This window comes from Miscanthus floridulus, chromosome 4, assembly GCF_019320115.1.
Source record: "Miscanthus floridulus cultivar M001 chromosome 4, ASM1932011v1, whole genome shotgun sequence".
In the NCBI taxonomy this organism is placed as follows: domain Eukaryota; kingdom Viridiplantae; phylum Streptophyta; class Magnoliopsida; order Poales; family Poaceae; genus Miscanthus; species Miscanthus floridulus.
Genome location: NC_089583.1, coordinates 110,768,264 through 110,786,173, shown reverse-complemented (window position 1 = coordinate 110,786,173; position 17,910 = coordinate 110,768,264). Strand labels below are relative to the sequence as shown.

The following is a 17,910-nucleotide window of genomic DNA, read 5'->3' as shown; positions in this document are numbered from 1 at the left end:
TATTTTCAAAGATAATGCAACTTGTGTTGCTTGGATGTAAACAGGTTATATATGAGCAATATCACTATATTGCCTTATATAAATGTGTTACTCTCACGAAAGTGAGGAGATAAACACCTTGCAAACTAAATCAAGTGATAACTCTACGAGATTTATTCACAAAGTCTCTACCAATTTTTACATTTCACAATGTATTATTGAGATTGGTATACGATGACTTTGAGAGTTGCAAGGTTCATGAGGAGACTCCTCTTAAAACTATAACATGTTCAAAACATCATATTGTACTATTTTCCTATATGAGTTTTTCCTCACACAGGTTTCTAATAGAAGGTTTTTAATGAAGCAATATCAATACAAGTTTATATGTCATATCTCTTATTTTTCCAACCGGGGTTTTTATATGGAGGTATCTTAGACATATACATGTCATATCTTCTGTTCCCCCACAGTGGGTTTTGAGAAGGTATCAAAGATATATAATTACAATTATGATCCTCAGATCATATTTATATTGTTTTCTAAACTTTGTTATGGGTTTTTCCTTCCGAGGTTTCCCATATAAGTTTACAAAGAGACAATAATCAACATATGCCATATCATTTTCTCCTTAATTTTTTCACTAGATTTTAAGGAGTTTTAATGGCATATCCACACATATTTCTCTGTATTTTCCCATAGGGTTTTTAGAGAAATTATCCAATACATTGATCTAAGTGATGGATGACACTATTAATCAAGGAAGAGTGTTATGAATCACTTTATTTGTGATCAACCGCTCTCTTAGAAGACACCCATTCAGAAGTTGTCCCTTCCCATATGCATACATACATACATACATACATACATACATACATACATACATACATATATATATATATATATATATATATAGATATATATATATATATATATATATATATATATATATATATATATATATATATATATATATATATATATATATAAAATCATGAATCAATAAATGAACAAGAGTTTCCGCTCTCATTTATCTCTTAGAGTCTCTTGCTTTATATAAAGACACTTTACACTAAACAAGATCTACCAGATGCGGACGCGGACGCCACCGCGGCGTGGGCATGGGGGCGGTAGAGGTTGGTGGACGGCACCACAGTAGCTGCGGCCGGTCGTGTTTGGTGCGGCCGGTGATGATGGCTTCGGGGAAAACGGCAGCGAAGCCGGGAAGCCTACCTCCCGCGCTGGGAACAGCACGTTTCGGCTGTCCCTGTCGCTGGGCCGCACGCGACAGTGCGTTCTCACGCCAGCCGGGACCAACCCGGCAGGCCGGCCGCTCGCTCCGAGCCCTGGCCCGTTCGTCAGCATCTTTCTCCCACCGTCCCACGACCTGCAGATGAACAGCCGTCTCGTCGCACATTGGCTCCGTTCGGCTTACCCAGAAACTGGCTTGTTCGGCTTGTTTTTTCAGCCGGAATGGTGTTTTTCTCTCACAATAATTCAGCAAGAACAGTATTTTTCAGCCAGTTTCAGCCAAGTTTCAGCAAGCCGAATGGAGTCATTGCTGCCGACCGCCGGTCTGCTGCGCCGTGGACCCGTGGTCCAACAGTGCGTGGCTAAGCGGAGGCCTCACCCCGAGAGCATCCGCATCGTGTAAACCACTGCCGATCAGTCGACGACGCTCCTCTTTAGTGCGTTGCTGTCATATTATACTCATATGGTACGAGGGACGAAGCTAGTTGCCATGATGCAGGGAAATGGGAAATCAGGTTGCAAATAGGACACTTTTTCTCAACGATCCATCGAGCTGAAAGAAGTTTCTGTAACACAGAGTTTTGTGCGAGCCACGTTTTTTCTTCAGTTCACAGGCATACACATGGAAGAAGTTGTCTTCCAAAGTTCCAAGCGGTGGGAAAAGACCGAAGGTTCCTAAACAACATTTACAAGATGAAACTCAGGAAATATATGCAGTAAGCACGTGTACTATATACTCCGTATTATATATAGTCTATAGTCTTCTGTGTTTCATGGGAGAGCGCGCCGTCAATGTCTCACGTAGTAGTGGTTTAGCCTCGAATGACATGAAACAAGCTTGTCTTGGCCGTTCCACCGCCACCTGTTTGGAACCAGATCTCAAGCTTCAAACTATGGGCTCAAGCACTTCCAAGCAAGATCCCAACTAAGACCGTACATAACCCAACACTGTTGATACAAAAAAAACCCAACTTTCATAGCTCCAACAAGGCAACAACGCCTTCAGCACCGCAAAAGCTTTGAAAGCTCCTACAACCTCAGAACCCTAGCATAGCAACATTGCTCTTCCATTGTTTCCGTAGAAAGTATGCACAAGAGACCTTACACTTTATATGCAAAAAAAAAAGGCTGCACATTGCCAGCTTCTCTCTCTTTTGATTTGCTCCCATGATTTAGGCTGTAGCCCATGCTGGTGCTACACGATCTGACCTTTTTTATGCAAACAAATGTTAGAAGCAAAGAGACTTTTAAAGAGGGGCGCGGAATGCTAATCAGGAAAGTCACCTCTATCTATATTAACGGGAAGAAGATTATTCCGCGTAGAAGGGATTCCAGATGAACTTGTAGTATTAGGGCTTCTCCAATGGGCACAGAAAAGCAACTCATCATCCGATGTGGAGGCTCAACGAATCGACCCAACGACTGGAGCATACGACTCATGGAGGAGAGAGAAAAATCGATTCACGTTTTAGAGTCGACTCTTTCTGATTAAAGAATGAATTTGGCCTACCTGTATGAGCGGGGGCGGAGCGAGGACGGCGGCGCTAGAGTCGACTTGAGACGGAGCAAGTCAGTAGCAGCGACGAATCGAACGGCGGCACGATAGCAGTTCGCATCGGTTTCGACGCTGAGGGAGCCCGTCCTCCGAGGCAATGGACGCCGCCGTCACTACAAGAAACCTCTTAATCTATGACGGATTCTTCGTGACGGATTTAGAGACCGTCACAAAATATGCACCAGCACTAGCAATACTCGTCCACCCTGGCGGATATCCAACCCAGGCCCAATACCTGTTGGCATATATAAATCAGGCTCAAAACCCTAACCCCACCACCCCGGCTACCTCTCTCGGCCACTCGCCCCCTCCTCTCCACTAGCCGCCGCACCTCCCAGCTGCCTCCCTTCTCACCCACCGCCACCCCTATCCTAAGGACACCGGCGGTGGCTCCCCACCCTAGTCGTCGCCCTCATCCCCACCCAATCGGCGAACACCGGGGGCGGCTCCCCACCCTAGTCATCGCCCTCACCCCCACCCAACCGGCGACAGCTGCTGAGGGTTCCCAGCGGGCACAAGGTCGTGGCGTCGGTGAAGGAATTCTGGGGCGTGGGTGACGGGGCCACGTTCAACATGGTGGAATTCCGGCGCGCAAGTGGCGGATGTAGTGCTGCTTGGGATCCTCTGCCTCGGCACGCAAGCGACGGCGGTGGTTGGATCTCGCGTGCAGGGGCGCTCAGGCGGCTGGATCCGGGGCGCGGCCCGCGACCTGGCGACGGGATCTCAGAGTTCGGCGGCACCCAGACCGGCTGTGGCGGGGGCAAGGTCGAGATAAAGCGCATCGAGAACACGATGAACCGGCGGGTGACCTTCTGCAAGCGCCGCAACGGCGCCTACGAGCTCTCGGTGCTCTGCAATGCCGAGGTCGTGCTCATCGTCTTCTCCAGCCATGGTTGCCTCTACGAGTACGCTAACAGCAGGTGATGAAAAAGGCCACCGGTCTCTTTAAGTTCTTAATCTCAGCGCATGCATATTTAATTTAATAGAACACTTTATTAAAAAGGTTGTGCATGTGCATATGCATATGTACATGTACGTATACCTTAGATCCTACGCACTAAGCATCAGTTGTTTGCACTATTCAAATCAGAGCAAGTTCGCTCCAAAAGGGGGCTGTATCTTTTGTTATTGTTTCATTCTGTTACCAACCGCATGATGTCTTGTGTCATTTTGGTCTTCCTGAGAAGAGCGACAAGGGGAAAAATTGCATCTGTTCTTTTAATTTCGATTTCCATTCCCCTGTGCTCCTGTGATTTAATTTCTGCATATTAGTATGCCCTCAGCCTGCTGTATGTTTACATAGGCGTAGTACAGAGCCTGCTGAGCTCCTTTTACCATCAGCAACATGCTGTTTGATGTGTTAACACTACCCTTTTTCGAACAAATGTGTGTGACGATCTGATTACACCAAGTCAGCTAATACCATCCTAGATTGGTGAATTACTAAAAGGGGTATATTCAGGACAAGCAAGTTGGACTGTGTTTTATTTACTGCATTTATTGATTTACTAGTCTAGTTGCAAACTAGAAAAGAGAATATGTTTATCCTGAACGTGCCACTATTAGCATCCTATCAAGCCAATATGGTTCATTGTAGTAGCTAGATAGCCTTCAGGATAATCTAATGAAACTTTTGTGAAAGATAAATTAATATCCATGCAGTACAGCTGAATAAGTTATTCTCGGCTGCTAATTTTGATGTAGAACTGCCGGCCTTGCATTTTAACAAGACTCGATTGTGTAAATAATATACAGTAAATTTAAGAGTAGTATACTATATATGTGTGTTCATACATTCATTCATTCATCAAAATAAAAACAGCAATATAGTACCAGCGTCTTGTCAATTGGATTTGGTTTGGTTGGTTTTGATTAATTCTCTTGCTATTTTGAGCTCCTGTAGTTCCTATTCAGTTCAGCAATATAGTAACAACAAAGTAGTACCCTGTTCAGTTCAGCAATTGTAGTTCCTGTTTGGTGTGCTATCTGCATGTCGTACTTTTCTATTTCAGAATTAGCATCAACTTAGCTGTTAGTTTAGTTTAAAACCTTTAGCTTAGCTGTTTGCTTGCCTTGGTTCAGTACAGTAACCTAGTTAGTAATGTCCATAATTATGCAGTCAGGTGATAACTCTACTCTGAGAATTGAGATAGATGATCTTGCAGTGCAAGCTATTGACTTCCTCACCTTTGACAAGACACAGAACAAATGGTAATGCTACTGTTTGGATTACTGTGTGTCACTACTTGTTTATTTGAACACGCAAGGTATCAACTACTTAACTCTACTTTGGACAGGTTTAAAATGTGTATCACTGTGTGTCAACTATCTGCATTCGCAAGGTATCACTTTTAAAGTTCAGCATGTTGTTGTCATTGGTCTGTGTTTTTCAAGCTCGAAAAAAATTATTTTAGAATTTTCATGTCTTTTAATGTGTGCTGATTTTATATCCTGGACAAGAAAAATGAGGCCTGGCTACTTGTTGATGCTTAACAATAAGTTCTTTTTGATAATTGTTGTGGCTGTTCAGAAATATATCAAGTTGTTACTGCAGCCAATGGAGCAGCTAGCTCTGCTGATCGAGTGTTGATTAACAGTTGTAGCATAGCAGCAGTTCTCTGGCACCTATGGCTACTCGTTTCTTTAATTTTTGTATTTGCTTGAATATGTATCTGTGCTTGCATAGGGCCAATGTACTTCTAATATTTGTAGGATGAAGCTAATCTGCACACTGAATTGGCCCTTGCAATCATACATTAAATATGACTCTGCATACTAAGATTAGTGCCATTGTCCTACATGCGTTTTTTTTCTTGCAGCTTGTAGTTAACCTCTTTATAGCTGCATTCTGAAATTTTCAGTTGAAACTTAATAGCTGCAAGAAAATTATGCATGCACCCAAAAGGGCTCATACCTCTTGTTTGCTAAACAAGTTTAATAATTTTAAAAGTGTGCTGGACATTTTTGATAGTATAGCAGACAGTAACAGTAGCACTTATTTTGAGCTGACATCTAGAAAAGCAAGGGTACAAAGTTTGCTAGTTTCTACTTCAACTGGTATGTATCTGTTTGCTACTATAATTCAAAACTGATGCTCCCTTGGCAAATCATGTATTTCTCTAGCTGCACTGACTATGACTATTGCAATGTATTTCTGTGTACATGTGACTTGCATTTATTTCTATTTTTTGATGAAATAGCTGCCGGATTATTGAATAGACAGCATCAGTTTTTTTACATTAATTAATTAATAGATTTTTGTGTTGTAATTTGTAATTCACCAATCGGTAGTGTTACATTGGCTTTGTCATTGCAGTCCTATTTGTTAAGTTCTTTGAATCTCCATTTGATTGAACGTTTCTTTTTCATGGTTGCAGGAAGGGCTTGAGGGCAGTGCAAATTAGAATTGGTGGATAAACAATAATATTGGCAAAGCGCTTGACGAAGGAACATCATTCCAATTGGCTGCATTGCTTATTGCTGCATGGTGGATAGATAATGTAGGCTGTATGAATTAGTGTTGTTCTAAATTGTGTGTAAATGGCATCTTTGTATCTTTGTATATATAAACATTATTCTACCAAATGGCTGTAAACCCATAATCACGAATGCTATAAAGCAATGTCAACATTTGCCATTCAATAAATGCGCCGACATTTCTTACAACAAATAAAATATGTGAGCAAGACGGTGATGTAAGCATCAATGTCATCATCCATGTAAGCCTCCAAGATGATGTGGCATTTTATCCTACGGTTTAGAACATCACAGATATTGGGCTTGGGCTGGGCTAACTAGGCTTTGGGCTGTTCTATGGCAGTTTAAGACCATCACAGATTCCGTTAAACTATGATGGTTTTCGGAAAACCGTCACGGAGGTTAATCCATGACGCTCAATCCACGACGATATCTAAAACCATCACAGATATTGCATTGTGACGGTTTTTGGGTGATCTATGACGAAAAATTTTCATCATGGATTAGCAGGATTCTTGTAGTGCGTCTTGGACGCTGGCCCTGGTGGCGACGGTGGGCCATGTGCTCCCCGTGCGCAGGCCATATCCTCGACGATGCTGGCCCTGGTGGCGGTGTCGGCATGCGCTGCGGTGGCGGCATGAGCAGGCATCGGACGAACCTCCACCTCAACCAGACCAGGCGCACGTCAAGGCTTCAGATCGACCCGAGGTGGAAGAAAGCAGTACCAAAGAATAAACAAGGCTTCAGTTGTTTATGTTTTTTTAGTGGGTCCCATGGTACTGTTGGGCTAAGAGTCGATTCATGGGCTCAGTCGACGTGGCTATCTTTGTCAGTATAAATAGACTCAACCACTGCGGTTGCCCTTAGCATCCTACAAACAGATGAAGGCAACCATCTATATCAGAAACAAGATGACACAAGTGGTTCTGGCACAAGTTGGACTCTGTTTTTTTAGCCACTCATCGCCATTGGTGACGTGAAACAAGGCAAGTTGAGAGTGAGGCGAGTGACGAGAGCCGTGGGTGTGTTAACCTGTGGCTGCGGCAATGTGGTGCGGTGCTGTTGACAGTGTTATTTCTGATTTCCTTTGCTCCCAACCTCACTCTCATGGAGTTCAAAAAAAACCTCACTAGCACTATCAGCAGTAGTATCATCGTCTATCTCGTTTCGCAACAAAAATATATCTCTCTAACCGATGACTTCATACACCTAGAATCCCTTGCATGTATAAAAAGCACAACACAAACGGTGGGTTTCCATCTTTATATCTCTACCCTCGCGAGAAATTCAATTTCCAAATGCGAACCTTCCAATGATCAAAACCTCACCTCACCGGAGTAGTAGCCACTGTCACGAGGCCTAACTTCCGTTCCCCATTGCCTAGAGGTTTGTCTAGAGTGATCGGAGGGAGATGGAGTTCGCAGAGGCATTCAAGCAGATGGGCCCATGTTCCTTCTCCCCCGACTCGTGCTTCCTCGCTATTGCCGTATACTACCGCCTCGTTGTGCGGGACGTCGTCTCACTGAAGGTACCTGCACCGTTCGTTCCACATCTCCTTTCTCTCAGTCCATCCTTGGCCTCGTGAGTCAGAATGTGTGTTTAGGGCTAAGGCTCCTGGTGTAATCGTTGAATATGGAATTGTGGACTTGGGTAATGTGACATCGTGCTGTTCTAATTTGAGCTTGCTCATCCATGAAATGCGCCGGCTTCTGTCGATCTAAAATCCTAGGGTTCAGGTGTAGGTTGTGCTTAGCTCAATTTCATGGTACGCTTTGGATGGATGAATATATGTAGTCGGTCCCAATTAGTAAGTGGCGCCAGCTGAGGTTGTTCGGCCCTCAAACTATCCACGTCCAGCCAAAAAAATTTCCACCGCTTGATTTCTTTTTACGCCCTTCGATTACTCCCACAACACTATGTAGATGACCACGTACCATGGTTTTATTGGTTTTGGAAGAAAATATACCGCTACCTCGCCTTCGTCGCACGAACTCGACCTCTATCTCTCTCACATGCTCTCAGCCTTTGCCTCACCCTTGCACCACTCTCCGTCTCTCCGTCGCTTGCGCCTCCGCCGTTGTCTGCTCCTTGTCACCATCGCCTTCTACTCCTCATCACCGTCGCCGCTCCGTACTTCCCCAATGCCGTTGGCTATGGCTTTGCCCTTGCCAGCGCCACCGGCTGTCGCTTCGCCCGTCCTCGCGTCACCATCGCGGCGATGACTCCGTCTCTCCCCATCACCTCCTCTGAACGGACTCTACGACAGATCAATGACTTCACGGATCTGGAGGCCCTTGTATGTATAAAAAGCGCAGCGTAGACTGTGGATGTTCATCTTTACATCTCTACTCTCACGAGAAATTCAAATTCCAAACGTGAACCTTCCAAAAATCGAAACTCCACCTCACCGGAGTAGTTGGCACTGTCAGGAGGCTTGACTTCCATTCCCCGTCGCCTGAAGGTTTGTCTAGGGTGATTGGAAGGGGATGGAGTTCACGGAGGCGTTCAAGCAGACGGGGCAATGCTCGTTCTCCCGGACTCACGCTTCCTCGCTATTGTAGACTACCGCCTAGTTATCTAGGACGTCGTCTCACTGAAGGTACCCACGTCGTTCAATCCCCATCTCCTATCTCTTAGTCCATCCTTGGGCTCGTGAGTCGGTGGGTTTATGGTTTGGGCTCCAGGTGTAATCACCAAATCTGGAATTGTGGACTTGAGTAGTGTGACATCGTGCTGCTCTAATTCGAGCTTGCTCATCCATGGAATGCGTTTATTTTTTCCAATCTAAAATTCTAGGTTTCAGGAGTAGGCTGTGCTTAGTTTAATTTCACGTTGCACTTTGGATGGATAAATTTTTGTAGTCTATACCAAATGATACGGGGCCTGGCTGAGCGGCGCATACCTCTGAACGGGGCCGCACCGCCCGTCTTATACTGTAGATGGCCGCGTATCATTATCTAACTGTTTTTGGAAGAAAATGCATGCTTGGATCCTCGCTTCACCTCGCCTCGCCTCGCCTCGCTTGACTTGCTTAGCAAGGGTGGGTGTTCGGTTCTCGGTTCGGTTCCCTGGTTATGGATAAAATTCGGTTAATGGAAAATGGTAACCGATCGGTTCCAAAAAAAATTTAGGAACCGAACATTTCGGTTTTCGATTATTTCGGTTTGGTTCCGGTTCTAACCGAACTAACCGATTTTTTTCAGAAGACCTCAAGACAACAATAAATATACGTGTTCTAAGACAAATTTATGCAACACTATATTCATTTTTAATAATAATAATGTATAAGAAAACAATAGCAATATAGTAACACAAATATATAGCAGTTCAAATATAAAACATTACACATAAACCAAACATAATCTTACAAAATACAAGTAAGTGAAGTATAATTCATGTATTTTGGTTTTTTTGGTTAATTCGGTTAACCGAGAGTAGAAACCGAATTTTCTTCGGTTATTTCGGTTTCTCAATATCAGGAACCGAACAAGGAACCAATTTTTTTTTGTTCCGGTTCGTTCGGTTTGATTTTCGGTTCTCGGTTAATTTTGCATAGGGCTATTGCCTAGCCATATAAGGAGAGGCAAAGCAAGCTAGGACCTAGGAGTAGCTGTTCGGTTCTGAGCCTCGCCACTTCTTTCTTCTCCCCTTTCATGCGCTCAATACAGCACATAAATTTGCCTCCAAGATGCATGCTAAAAATTCTACTACTTATGCGCTCAATTTTGCTACATGCGACCTCGATTTGGTTAGTCCTAGGTTTGATTCATCTCATGTTAAATCAATTCAGCACTGATGGGATTGATTTTGGTTTGAAGATATATTTTAAGGGAAATCCAAGTACCCAGCATAGCAATTATTCGATGGGTTCGATTCATGCTAATTATTAAATCCACTCCGTTTTTACACTTTGGTCTATCAGAGATTGTCATGAGTTGCCGTGGTTGTGGAGTTTCAGTTCATGCTGCTGGCCGCGCCGATCCTTTTTGCCAACGCTTCGATTTCCAATCTTTGGATGTTGATTTTCGCGGCCGGCCATCCATCTCCAGCTTGTTCGTTTGGCTGTGGCTTGTCGTAAACGATCGTAAATTTTCAGTTGAAATAATATTTTTCTCTCATATAAACCAACAGTACTTCTTTATGAGCCAACAACGATACGAACCAGATTTCCATTGATGCAGGCGACCACCTTGCTAGCTTTGGCAACCTCCATGGCTCCATGAACTGCGAGACGCTAACCTTAGATTTCCATTCGTGCGACCTTGCTCGCGTAGGAGAGCCGATTTGGCTCTTCTGCACTGGCAAGGAAAAGCTTGCCTAAGCAGGCTAGATTGCTTAGCAAAGCAAGGACAGTTGGGCGACTGCCGACTGGGAGCAAAGATCCAAGCACCCTATCTCTCACGCTCGACCGCTACCTCGCCTCCGCCCCTCCCTCGCACGTGCCCTCCGCCGCTGCCTGCTCCTCGTCGCCGCCGGAGCTCCGCCCTTCCCCAGCGCCGTCGGCTGCCGCTCCGCCCCTGCCAGCGCCACGCCGCTCCGCCCGTCCTCGCGCCGCCGTCGCCGCGGCGGCGGCTTCGTCTCTCCCCATCGCCTCCTCTCCGATGACTTCACGGTTCCGCAGGCCTTCCAAAAATCCAAATACGAACCTTCCAAAAATCGAAACCCCACCTCACCGGAGCGGTAGCTGCTGTCGAGAGGCCTGACTTCTGTTCCCCATCGCCTGGAGGTTTGTCTGGAGTGATCGGAAGGGAATGGAGTTCACGGAGGCGTTCAAGCAGACGGGCCCGTGTTCCTTCTCCCCCGACTCGCGCTTCCTCGCTATTGCCGTAGACTACCGCCTCGTCGTCCGGGACGTCGTCTCACTGAAGGTACCCGCACCGTTCGTTCCCCATCTCCTTTCTCTCAGTCCATCCCTGGGCTCGTGAGTCAGAATGGGGGTTTAGGGTTTGGGCTCCTGGTGTAATCGCCGAATCTGGAATTGTGGACTTGGTAATGTGACATCGTGCTGCTCTAATTCAAGCCTGCTCATCCATGAAATGCGCCTACTTCTGCCGATCTGAAATCCTAGGGTTCAGGAGTAGGCTGTGCTTAGCTCAATTTCACGGTGCACTTTGGATGGATGAATCTCTGTAGTCTGTACGAAATGGTAAGGGGCCTGAGCTGGAGGTTGAGTGGCGTATGCCTCTGAACCGGTGTATCAGCTAGCATTTTGCATTTGGCACTATTTTGTTTGAGAACTGTGTTTCGATTGCTTGGATCCTGAAAGTTCCATGAACACTTAGGTGTTTGGCTCAGTCGCACAGCTCCAGCTTCAAGAATTCTGGGAGCTGGGTATTCCTAGCACCAAGAATTTATGAAGCTGGAGCTAGGGCAAAGCGGGAGTTTTAGGTAAGTCATTTTGTTTCCAGTCTAGATTGGAGTACTTATTCAAACTTGCCTTAATTTTTTATACAAACTCCAAACCCAAAGAGTACCTGGGAGCTAGAGCGCTGCTAAATGGGGCCTTTATGTTTCATGCCTGTATATGCAAATTTCACATCAAGTATTATGGTTTAAATTTTCAAGAATGGTCACATCATGTATATGTCTTACGTTTCTTATTTACCATATTTTTTAGACAGTCTTATTTACCATATAGATGAACTCATGAGGTATATTAATTTCAAGTCTGGCATGAGCTCATATTGTTGTAAATATGTGTGCTCACATTGAGACACCACATTAATGTGTCCCTAAGCTTGTTCATTAATGTATGCTTGAACTCACTTATGCAGGTGGTACAATTGTTTTCATGTGTGGACAAGATAAGCTCTGTGGAGTGGGCACCGGATTCAGAATATATTCTATGTGGACTTTACAAGCGGCCCATGGTGCAGGCTTGGTCACTGAGCCAGCCTGACTGGACCTGCAAGATCGATGAAGGTCCTGCAGGGATTGCATATGCTCGCTGGAGCCCTGACAGTCGTCATATACTAACTACATCTGAGTTTCAGCTCCGTCTCACTGTGTGGTCTCTCGTAAATACAGCATGCGTGCATGTCCAGTGGCCAAAGCATGGTTCTAGAGGTGTTTCTTTTACCAAGGATGGGAAGTTTGCTGCAATCTGCACCAGGCGTGATTGCAAGGATTACATAAATTTGCTCTCATGTCACTCCTGGGAGATAATGACTGTCTTTGCCATTGACACGGTAGACTTAGCTGGTGTTGAATGGTCACCAGATGATAGTGCTATTGTTGTCTGGGATTCACTTGTTGAATACAAGGTGCATGTACTTCCTCTTCACAAATCCATGTTGTTTTTTGTGTGATTTAACATGCTACTGTTCCATTCACTTGCATTTCTGTGAGCAATTTCAGTCTTGAGTTATCCTCTTTCTTATGCGTTCATGATAATTATCTTTACTTTCAGTATCTCATCATCTTACATAGCAATTTTGTAGCTGGCAAACATTTGTTCTACTAATTCAATTTTAACCTGAATTAACCTGAATTGAGGTTTCAGTTGCTCCGAATTAACTTGTTTGTCTTGTACCACGATCTTTCCTTTTTCCTAAAGGAAGCATATATTTTCTTTTAGGTTATCAACCTTGTACTCAACTATCGCTGTTGTATGTAGGTTTTAATGATTGAACCTTCCGTATTATGCTTCATAGGTTAACCACTAACAGTCAACTCTAAAGAGTTCATTTCAGCTTATTGTGAAAAAACCATTTTGTTCTTTTTCCTGCTTTAAACTAAGCATAATACAATTATGCAGAGATACTAACTACAATGATCCTTCAAGGACAAAGCTTATTACAGGTTCTGACATCCTTTTTTGTCATTTACAGGTTCTGATATATTCGCCAGACGGAAGGTGCTTGTTCAAGTATCTAGCTTATGAAAGTGGGTTAGGTGTGAAAACTGTTGCTTGGTCACCATGTGGACAGTTTTTAGCAGTGGGCAGCTATGATCAAGCAGTGCGGACTTTGAATCACCTGACATGGAAAACTTTTGCGGAGTTCTCACATGCAGGATATATTCGAAGTCCTTGCAATGCTGCTATATATAAGGTAACTCAGTCCATTATTTTGTTGACTTGTTATATTACCACCGCTGCATGGTCTAAATTTACTTCACTGACAAATAATCATGATATCTAATTTTAACTTCCAAATATGGGCAGGAAGTGGATGACCCATGGCAGCTTGATATGTCAGAGTTATGCCTAAGTGAAGGCTTCTCTTGTAACATGCAAGACAATGGCGCAGGTCAGTTTAAGCGTGATCATTTCATACGTCTTCTCATGCTATTGCTTTTCTATGTTTTCCACCCACAGACCTTTGGATTACTCTTTTTAAAAAACATTTATTGCATGACGAATTCCCTTCTCACTGAAGTTGGATGTAGTGGCCCGTATGAGACTAGGATTTTATCGTATCTAACAAAACGGAAACTAAAATACTCAATTGGGTATTCTCTAGCAATTTTATGCTCCTGCTGTCTGTAGTAGACTTGTAATCTTATCTCTCCCATATGTTTTTTTCGAGAACGTGCATTACATGTAGAAGGGGAAGTGCAACGAGCTTCCTAATAAAAAAAGCGGCCACAAAGCGAGCAGAGTTACAACAAAAGAGGAACAAAAGCTATGGTTAGCCACCTAAGAGAAGAGATGTGACGGTTTAGTGCCAGAGGGACCGGAAAGAAACAGAGAGGCCGTGTCCTAAAGGCATCACACAGCGGTTACTGGGAGGGTAACTGTCACACTAGCACAGCTAGCTGATTGTCCACCAGAACCACTGGCCGCAAGGTCTCCCCCCTGAACACCTTTGCTTTACAAGTCAACCCATCTCTCCCATGTGTTATCATCTGATTTCTTGTTATGCACTGCTGTACTTCTGAAGATGTGTCTTATGAAACCTTCCTTTTGGTGTTACCATATTCTAGATTACCAAATGATTCTTTTCATGTTGGTATGGCTTATAAAGTATGATTACAAAATAAATGGATTGTTGTTCTGTATCATTTGATAGAATGATAGATAGAGAAGCCCATACTGACTCTTGTAGTTTAAAATCATATTTGTTTTATTATCTGCTGTCTCCATGTTTTTTTTTTGCCCTCTTATCACATTAGTTCAGTGGCCCATTGAACAAAATTTTCATTGTGATGCTGCCTTTGTATTATGTTATGAGCTAATCCTTACATGTTTAATTCTGTATTAAATTTTCCCTATGTTGTTGTCAGAAAATGGCACCGAGGGAGGAGTCTCTAGAGTTAAATATGCTCTGATGGATGTTCCCATCACCTTACCTTCGATGAAACCAGCTTTTGACAAGCCCAACCCCAAACAAGGCATTGGTGAGTTCCTCTTGCCTTTTGCCACTCCAGCTGATGCTTGTTCCAAGGTTCTATTCATGCGAATGGTTATCAGTTGTTTCCTTGATGACTTGTGCATAGGTGTTCAGTACTCTAGTATCATGCGCTTGTGATCTATTTTGTTTCTTACTCAATGCTTGTCTTGTTTCTTACTCTTCACAGTTATTGCGCTTAATTGCAATTGTTCTTGAATTCATTGGTGATTTCTTATACAGCTATACATGCATTTGTATGAAAATAGTGAACATTGTTTTGAAACATCATTTGCATTAGTTGTCTTGCTAATTCTTGAATTTCTATCAGCAAGTTATTCAGATTATGTCTTGGTGTATCATGCGCAATCTTGATTCTACATGGAAACACCACTCACATTACAAAATGTTGCAGGTATGCTGTCATGGAGCAGCGACAGCCACTATTTCTTCACCCGGAACGACAACATGCCGACTGCTCTTTGGATATGGGATATATGCCGCCTTGAGCTTGCCGCTGTGCTTGTGCAGAAAGATCCAATCCGTGCTGCAGCATGGGACCCTACCTGCACACGCCTTGTTTTATGCACGGAGAGCCCTCACTTGTACATGTGGACACCATCCGGTGCCTGTTGTGTCAACATCCCCTTGCTGAACTTCCGAATCGTTGATTTGAAATGGAACTCAAATGGAAGCTGTCTCCTCCTGAAGGAGCGCGAATCTTTCTGCTGTGCCACAATCATATCTGCCCTGCCTGAGGAAGAACCTGATCAATCTGATGGTACTTCTGAAGATGAATGAATGGTCTCACGGTATGTCTAGCAGCTTATGTGAATGGAACTGGGAACTAACAACACAAATGATCTTGTGATGGTGAATGAGTGATACCGACTGACTACTTAGCTACTTGTAGAATCCAGAGTGAAAAATGCATTACCATGAAGTGATAAGGTCGTTTGGCTGCTTAAATGCTAAATGATCTATCAGCTGGCACTACACAATGAACTGACAACTGTGTGTTTCTGTTTGTTGTATTCTTGCTCTTGTTTGTCTGCTGTCAACAAGGTCCCGGGGTCCGGGGCAGCTCCGCAGAGGTACCCGTCTGCCACTCCCACAAGTCACCGGGCATGTTCCGGCTACCGGATCCCGGCGCTGATCCACAGCGCTTGCCATGGTGCTGTTTGAAGTCTGATTTCTCGGTTGCTGCACGTCTTTTCCCTTTCCTACGTTGCATATGTACGTTTCAAGTGTTTGTTTCATATGTATGTTACAATGGTTTCATCTTGATGTTGCAAAAGTAGATCGGAGGATGTTGTACATGTTACATATGTTGCAAGTGTTTCAGAAGCATGTTGTAAGCATTTGTTCAAAATGTTTTATCTGTTTCTAGATGTATGCTGCAATTATTTTTTAATCTTGATGTTGCATATGTTTTACACATGTTGCAACAGTATGCCAAATGTTTCACTTGTTCAAATCTTATGTTGCAGCAAGTGGTTTCATATTGCAAGTCGCAATTTTGGATGTTTCATGTGTTTCACGCATATGTTGTAAGTGCATGTTCTAAATATTTTAGCTATTTTTAGACGTATGTTGCATTAAAATGTTTTTCATGTTGAAGTGTTTTATGTTGTTCGGCTGGAGGCAAGCGGACTGGGCGCGTGGCGCGGCGAGGGCGGATGGGGGGGCGTTGGGGGCCGGTGGACGGTGGTGCTACGGTCAGGGCACGTTGAGGGCGTGCTCGTCATCAGCCGGCTCCTTAGTGCTGCCCGCGGAGAGAGAGAGAGAGAGAGAGAGAGGAGGGGGTTAGGGGCGACCGACGGGCACAGAGACAGGGCGAAGTGTGCGCGTGAGTCGGGGCGAAAGCAGATGGGGGTCGGGTGTGGGGGCGAAAGCAGATGGTGTCGGGACGAAGGAGGATGAGAGCGGGCTACGTGCGTATCCGAACGTCCAGGCGCCACGCCCTTTTGAAATGGAAAGGCGCACGGGACAGCTAAGCCGCAGGAAAGAAAAGGGCACGAGCTGACGAGCAAGATGCCGATGCAGTATTCGCCGTGCCAATCCCACCAACGGCCAATCGCACGGAGCTCTGCTTTTCTTCGCAGCTGAGGTTCGCCGCCGGGTCATTTCATACTCGGAATTTCCCGTCTGAAGGGCTACAGCCTGCAAACGTCGGTCTGCTTCGCTCCGTCTCGTCCGTGGCAAGAACGAAAAATAAAAGGAAATGATTCTAAGTGAAACGTGTAATACATGAATCACATACTTCTTCAAGATGAATTTGCATTTTGTCGCTCCAAATCTCCGCAGAGGTTGAAGAGCTGTATAGGCTGTAGCGAATCGGATCTCCTCCCTGTTTTGTCTCGGTGCATCGAGACTGACGCCGGCTGTGCCCGAGCTTGCGTCGTCCCATGTTTGATGTTTGTTGGTAAGCACGAGCCGAGTTATGGTTCTCCGAGTGCGGGAATCACTGCTATCGAGGCCGTTACGTCGACTCGCATGCGTCAACCACAACCAGGGGCCTCGTTGTCCTCGGTCCTTTCATGGTGTCGCCCGCTGTAAACTGGCCGTGCGGGGCACGTGTCTTCGGGTTTTTGTGTAGATCCTGCCCGCAGATTAGATCTACCGGACGCGGACGCCACCGCGACGTGGGCGTGGCCGCGTGGACGTGGGGGCGGTAGAGGTTGGTGGACGGCACCGCAGTAGCTGCGGCCGGTGATGGCCCCGGCGAAAACGGCAGCGAAGCCGGGAGCCTACCCCTAGCGCTGGGAACACCCTGGCTCGGCTGTCCCTGTCCCTGTCGACAGAACTTGTTCCATGATGCAGGAAAATCAGGTCGCAAGTACGGGAGAACACTTTTTCTCACCGATCCATCGAGCTGAAAGTTCTGTAACATAGAGCTTTGTGCGAGCCAATTTTTTTTTTTTTGGGTGCAGATCACGGGCAAACACATGGAACAAGTTTCAGTCTTCCAAGCGGTGGCCGGTGGGAAAAGACTGAGGTTCCTACTAACAACATTTACGAGATCAAACTCAGCAGTAAGCCAGGCACATTGTACTATATATATATAGTCCATAATGTTTTACTCCCTCTGTCCTGTAATATAATACATTCTAGAAATTTTAAGACAAATTAAAAGAGAACATAAAAAACGCAACTACCTTCATTTTATTTCCTAATTTGACGCTATCATCAACGTGATTAATGATGATCGATTAATAAATGAAAAATATTTAATGTAAAATTAGTTTTTGTCCTTTAGAATGTATTATATTTGAAGATAAATTTTGAATGCTAGAATACATTATATTACAGGACGCT

The 17,910-nt window shown here is 44.6% G+C and overlaps 2 protein-coding genes across 6 annotated transcripts; both read left to right on the top strand.

The window, feature by feature from the left end:
* Nucleotides 1-3,070: 3,070 nt before the first annotated feature.
* LOC136552597 (floral homeotic protein AGAMOUS-like) lies at nt 3,071-6,455 on the top strand. 4 transcript variants are annotated; one of them, XR_010782845.1, is made up of 4 exons: nt 3,071-3,705; nt 4,905-4,996; nt 5,083-5,127; nt 6,163-6,455. XR_010782845.1 is itself a non-coding variant. In XM_066544158.1 (2 exons), the coding sequence occupies exons 1-2, from the start codon at nt 3,359-3,361 to the stop codon at nt 6,200-6,202; spliced, it is 387 nt and encodes a 128-aa protein (XP_066400255.1). In that variant the 5' UTR covers nt 3,071-3,358; the 3' UTR covers nt 6,203-6,455. The 4 variants fall into 4 exon arrangements, 2 of the variants coding, with proteins under 2 accessions (XP_066400255.1, XP_066400256.1); XR_010782846.1 differs by lacking the exon at nt 5,083-5,127; XM_066544158.1 differs by lacking the exons at nt 4,905-4,996; nt 5,083-5,127.
* A 4,079-nt stretch (nt 6,456-10,534) lies between these two features.
* Nucleotides 10,535-15,955, top strand: LOC136550323 (uncharacterized). 2 transcript variants are annotated; one of them, XM_066541864.1, is made up of 7 exons: nt 10,535-11,130; nt 12,037-12,525; nt 13,093-13,314; nt 13,428-13,512; nt 14,489-14,602; nt 15,008-15,404; nt 15,658-15,955. In XM_066541864.1, the coding sequence occupies exons 1-6, from the start codon at nt 11,014-11,016 to the stop codon at nt 15,391-15,393; spliced, it is 1,413 nt and encodes a 470-aa protein (XP_066397961.1). In that variant the 5' UTR covers nt 10,535-11,013; the 3' UTR covers nt 15,394-15,404; nt 15,658-15,955. The 2 variants fall into 2 exon arrangements, with proteins under 2 accessions (XP_066397961.1, XP_066397960.1); XM_066541863.1 differs by having other exon boundaries at nt 10,536-11,130; nt 15,008-15,955.
* The last annotated feature ends 1,955 nt before the right edge of the window (nt 15,956-17,910 follow it).

What these genes read in the sequence shown, in the direction of transcription:
- LOC136550323 (XM_066541864.1), top strand. Translation starts at nt 11,014, where the DNA reads ATGGAGTTCACGGAGGCGTTCAAGCAGACGGGCCCGTGTTCCTTCTCC. An exon ending in GGGACGTCGTCTCACTGAAG is followed by an intron (nt 11,131 to 12,036) that starts GTACCCGCACCG and finishes TCACTTATGCAG; the next exon opens with GTGGTACAATTGTTTTCATG. An exon ending in CAACCCCAAACAAGGCATTG is followed by an intron (nt 14,603 to 15,007) that starts GTGAGTTCCTCT and finishes AAAATGTTGCAG; the next exon opens with GTATGCTGTCATGGAGCAGC.
- LOC136552597 (XM_066544158.1), top strand. Translation starts at nt 3,359, where the DNA reads ATGGTGGAATTCCGGCGCGCAAGTGGCGGATGTAGTGCTGCTTGGGAT. An exon ending in TACGAGTACGCTAACAGCAG is followed by an intron (nt 3,706 to 6,162) that starts GTGATGAAAAAG and finishes TCATGGTTGCAG; the next exon opens with GAAGGGCTTGAGGGCAGTGC.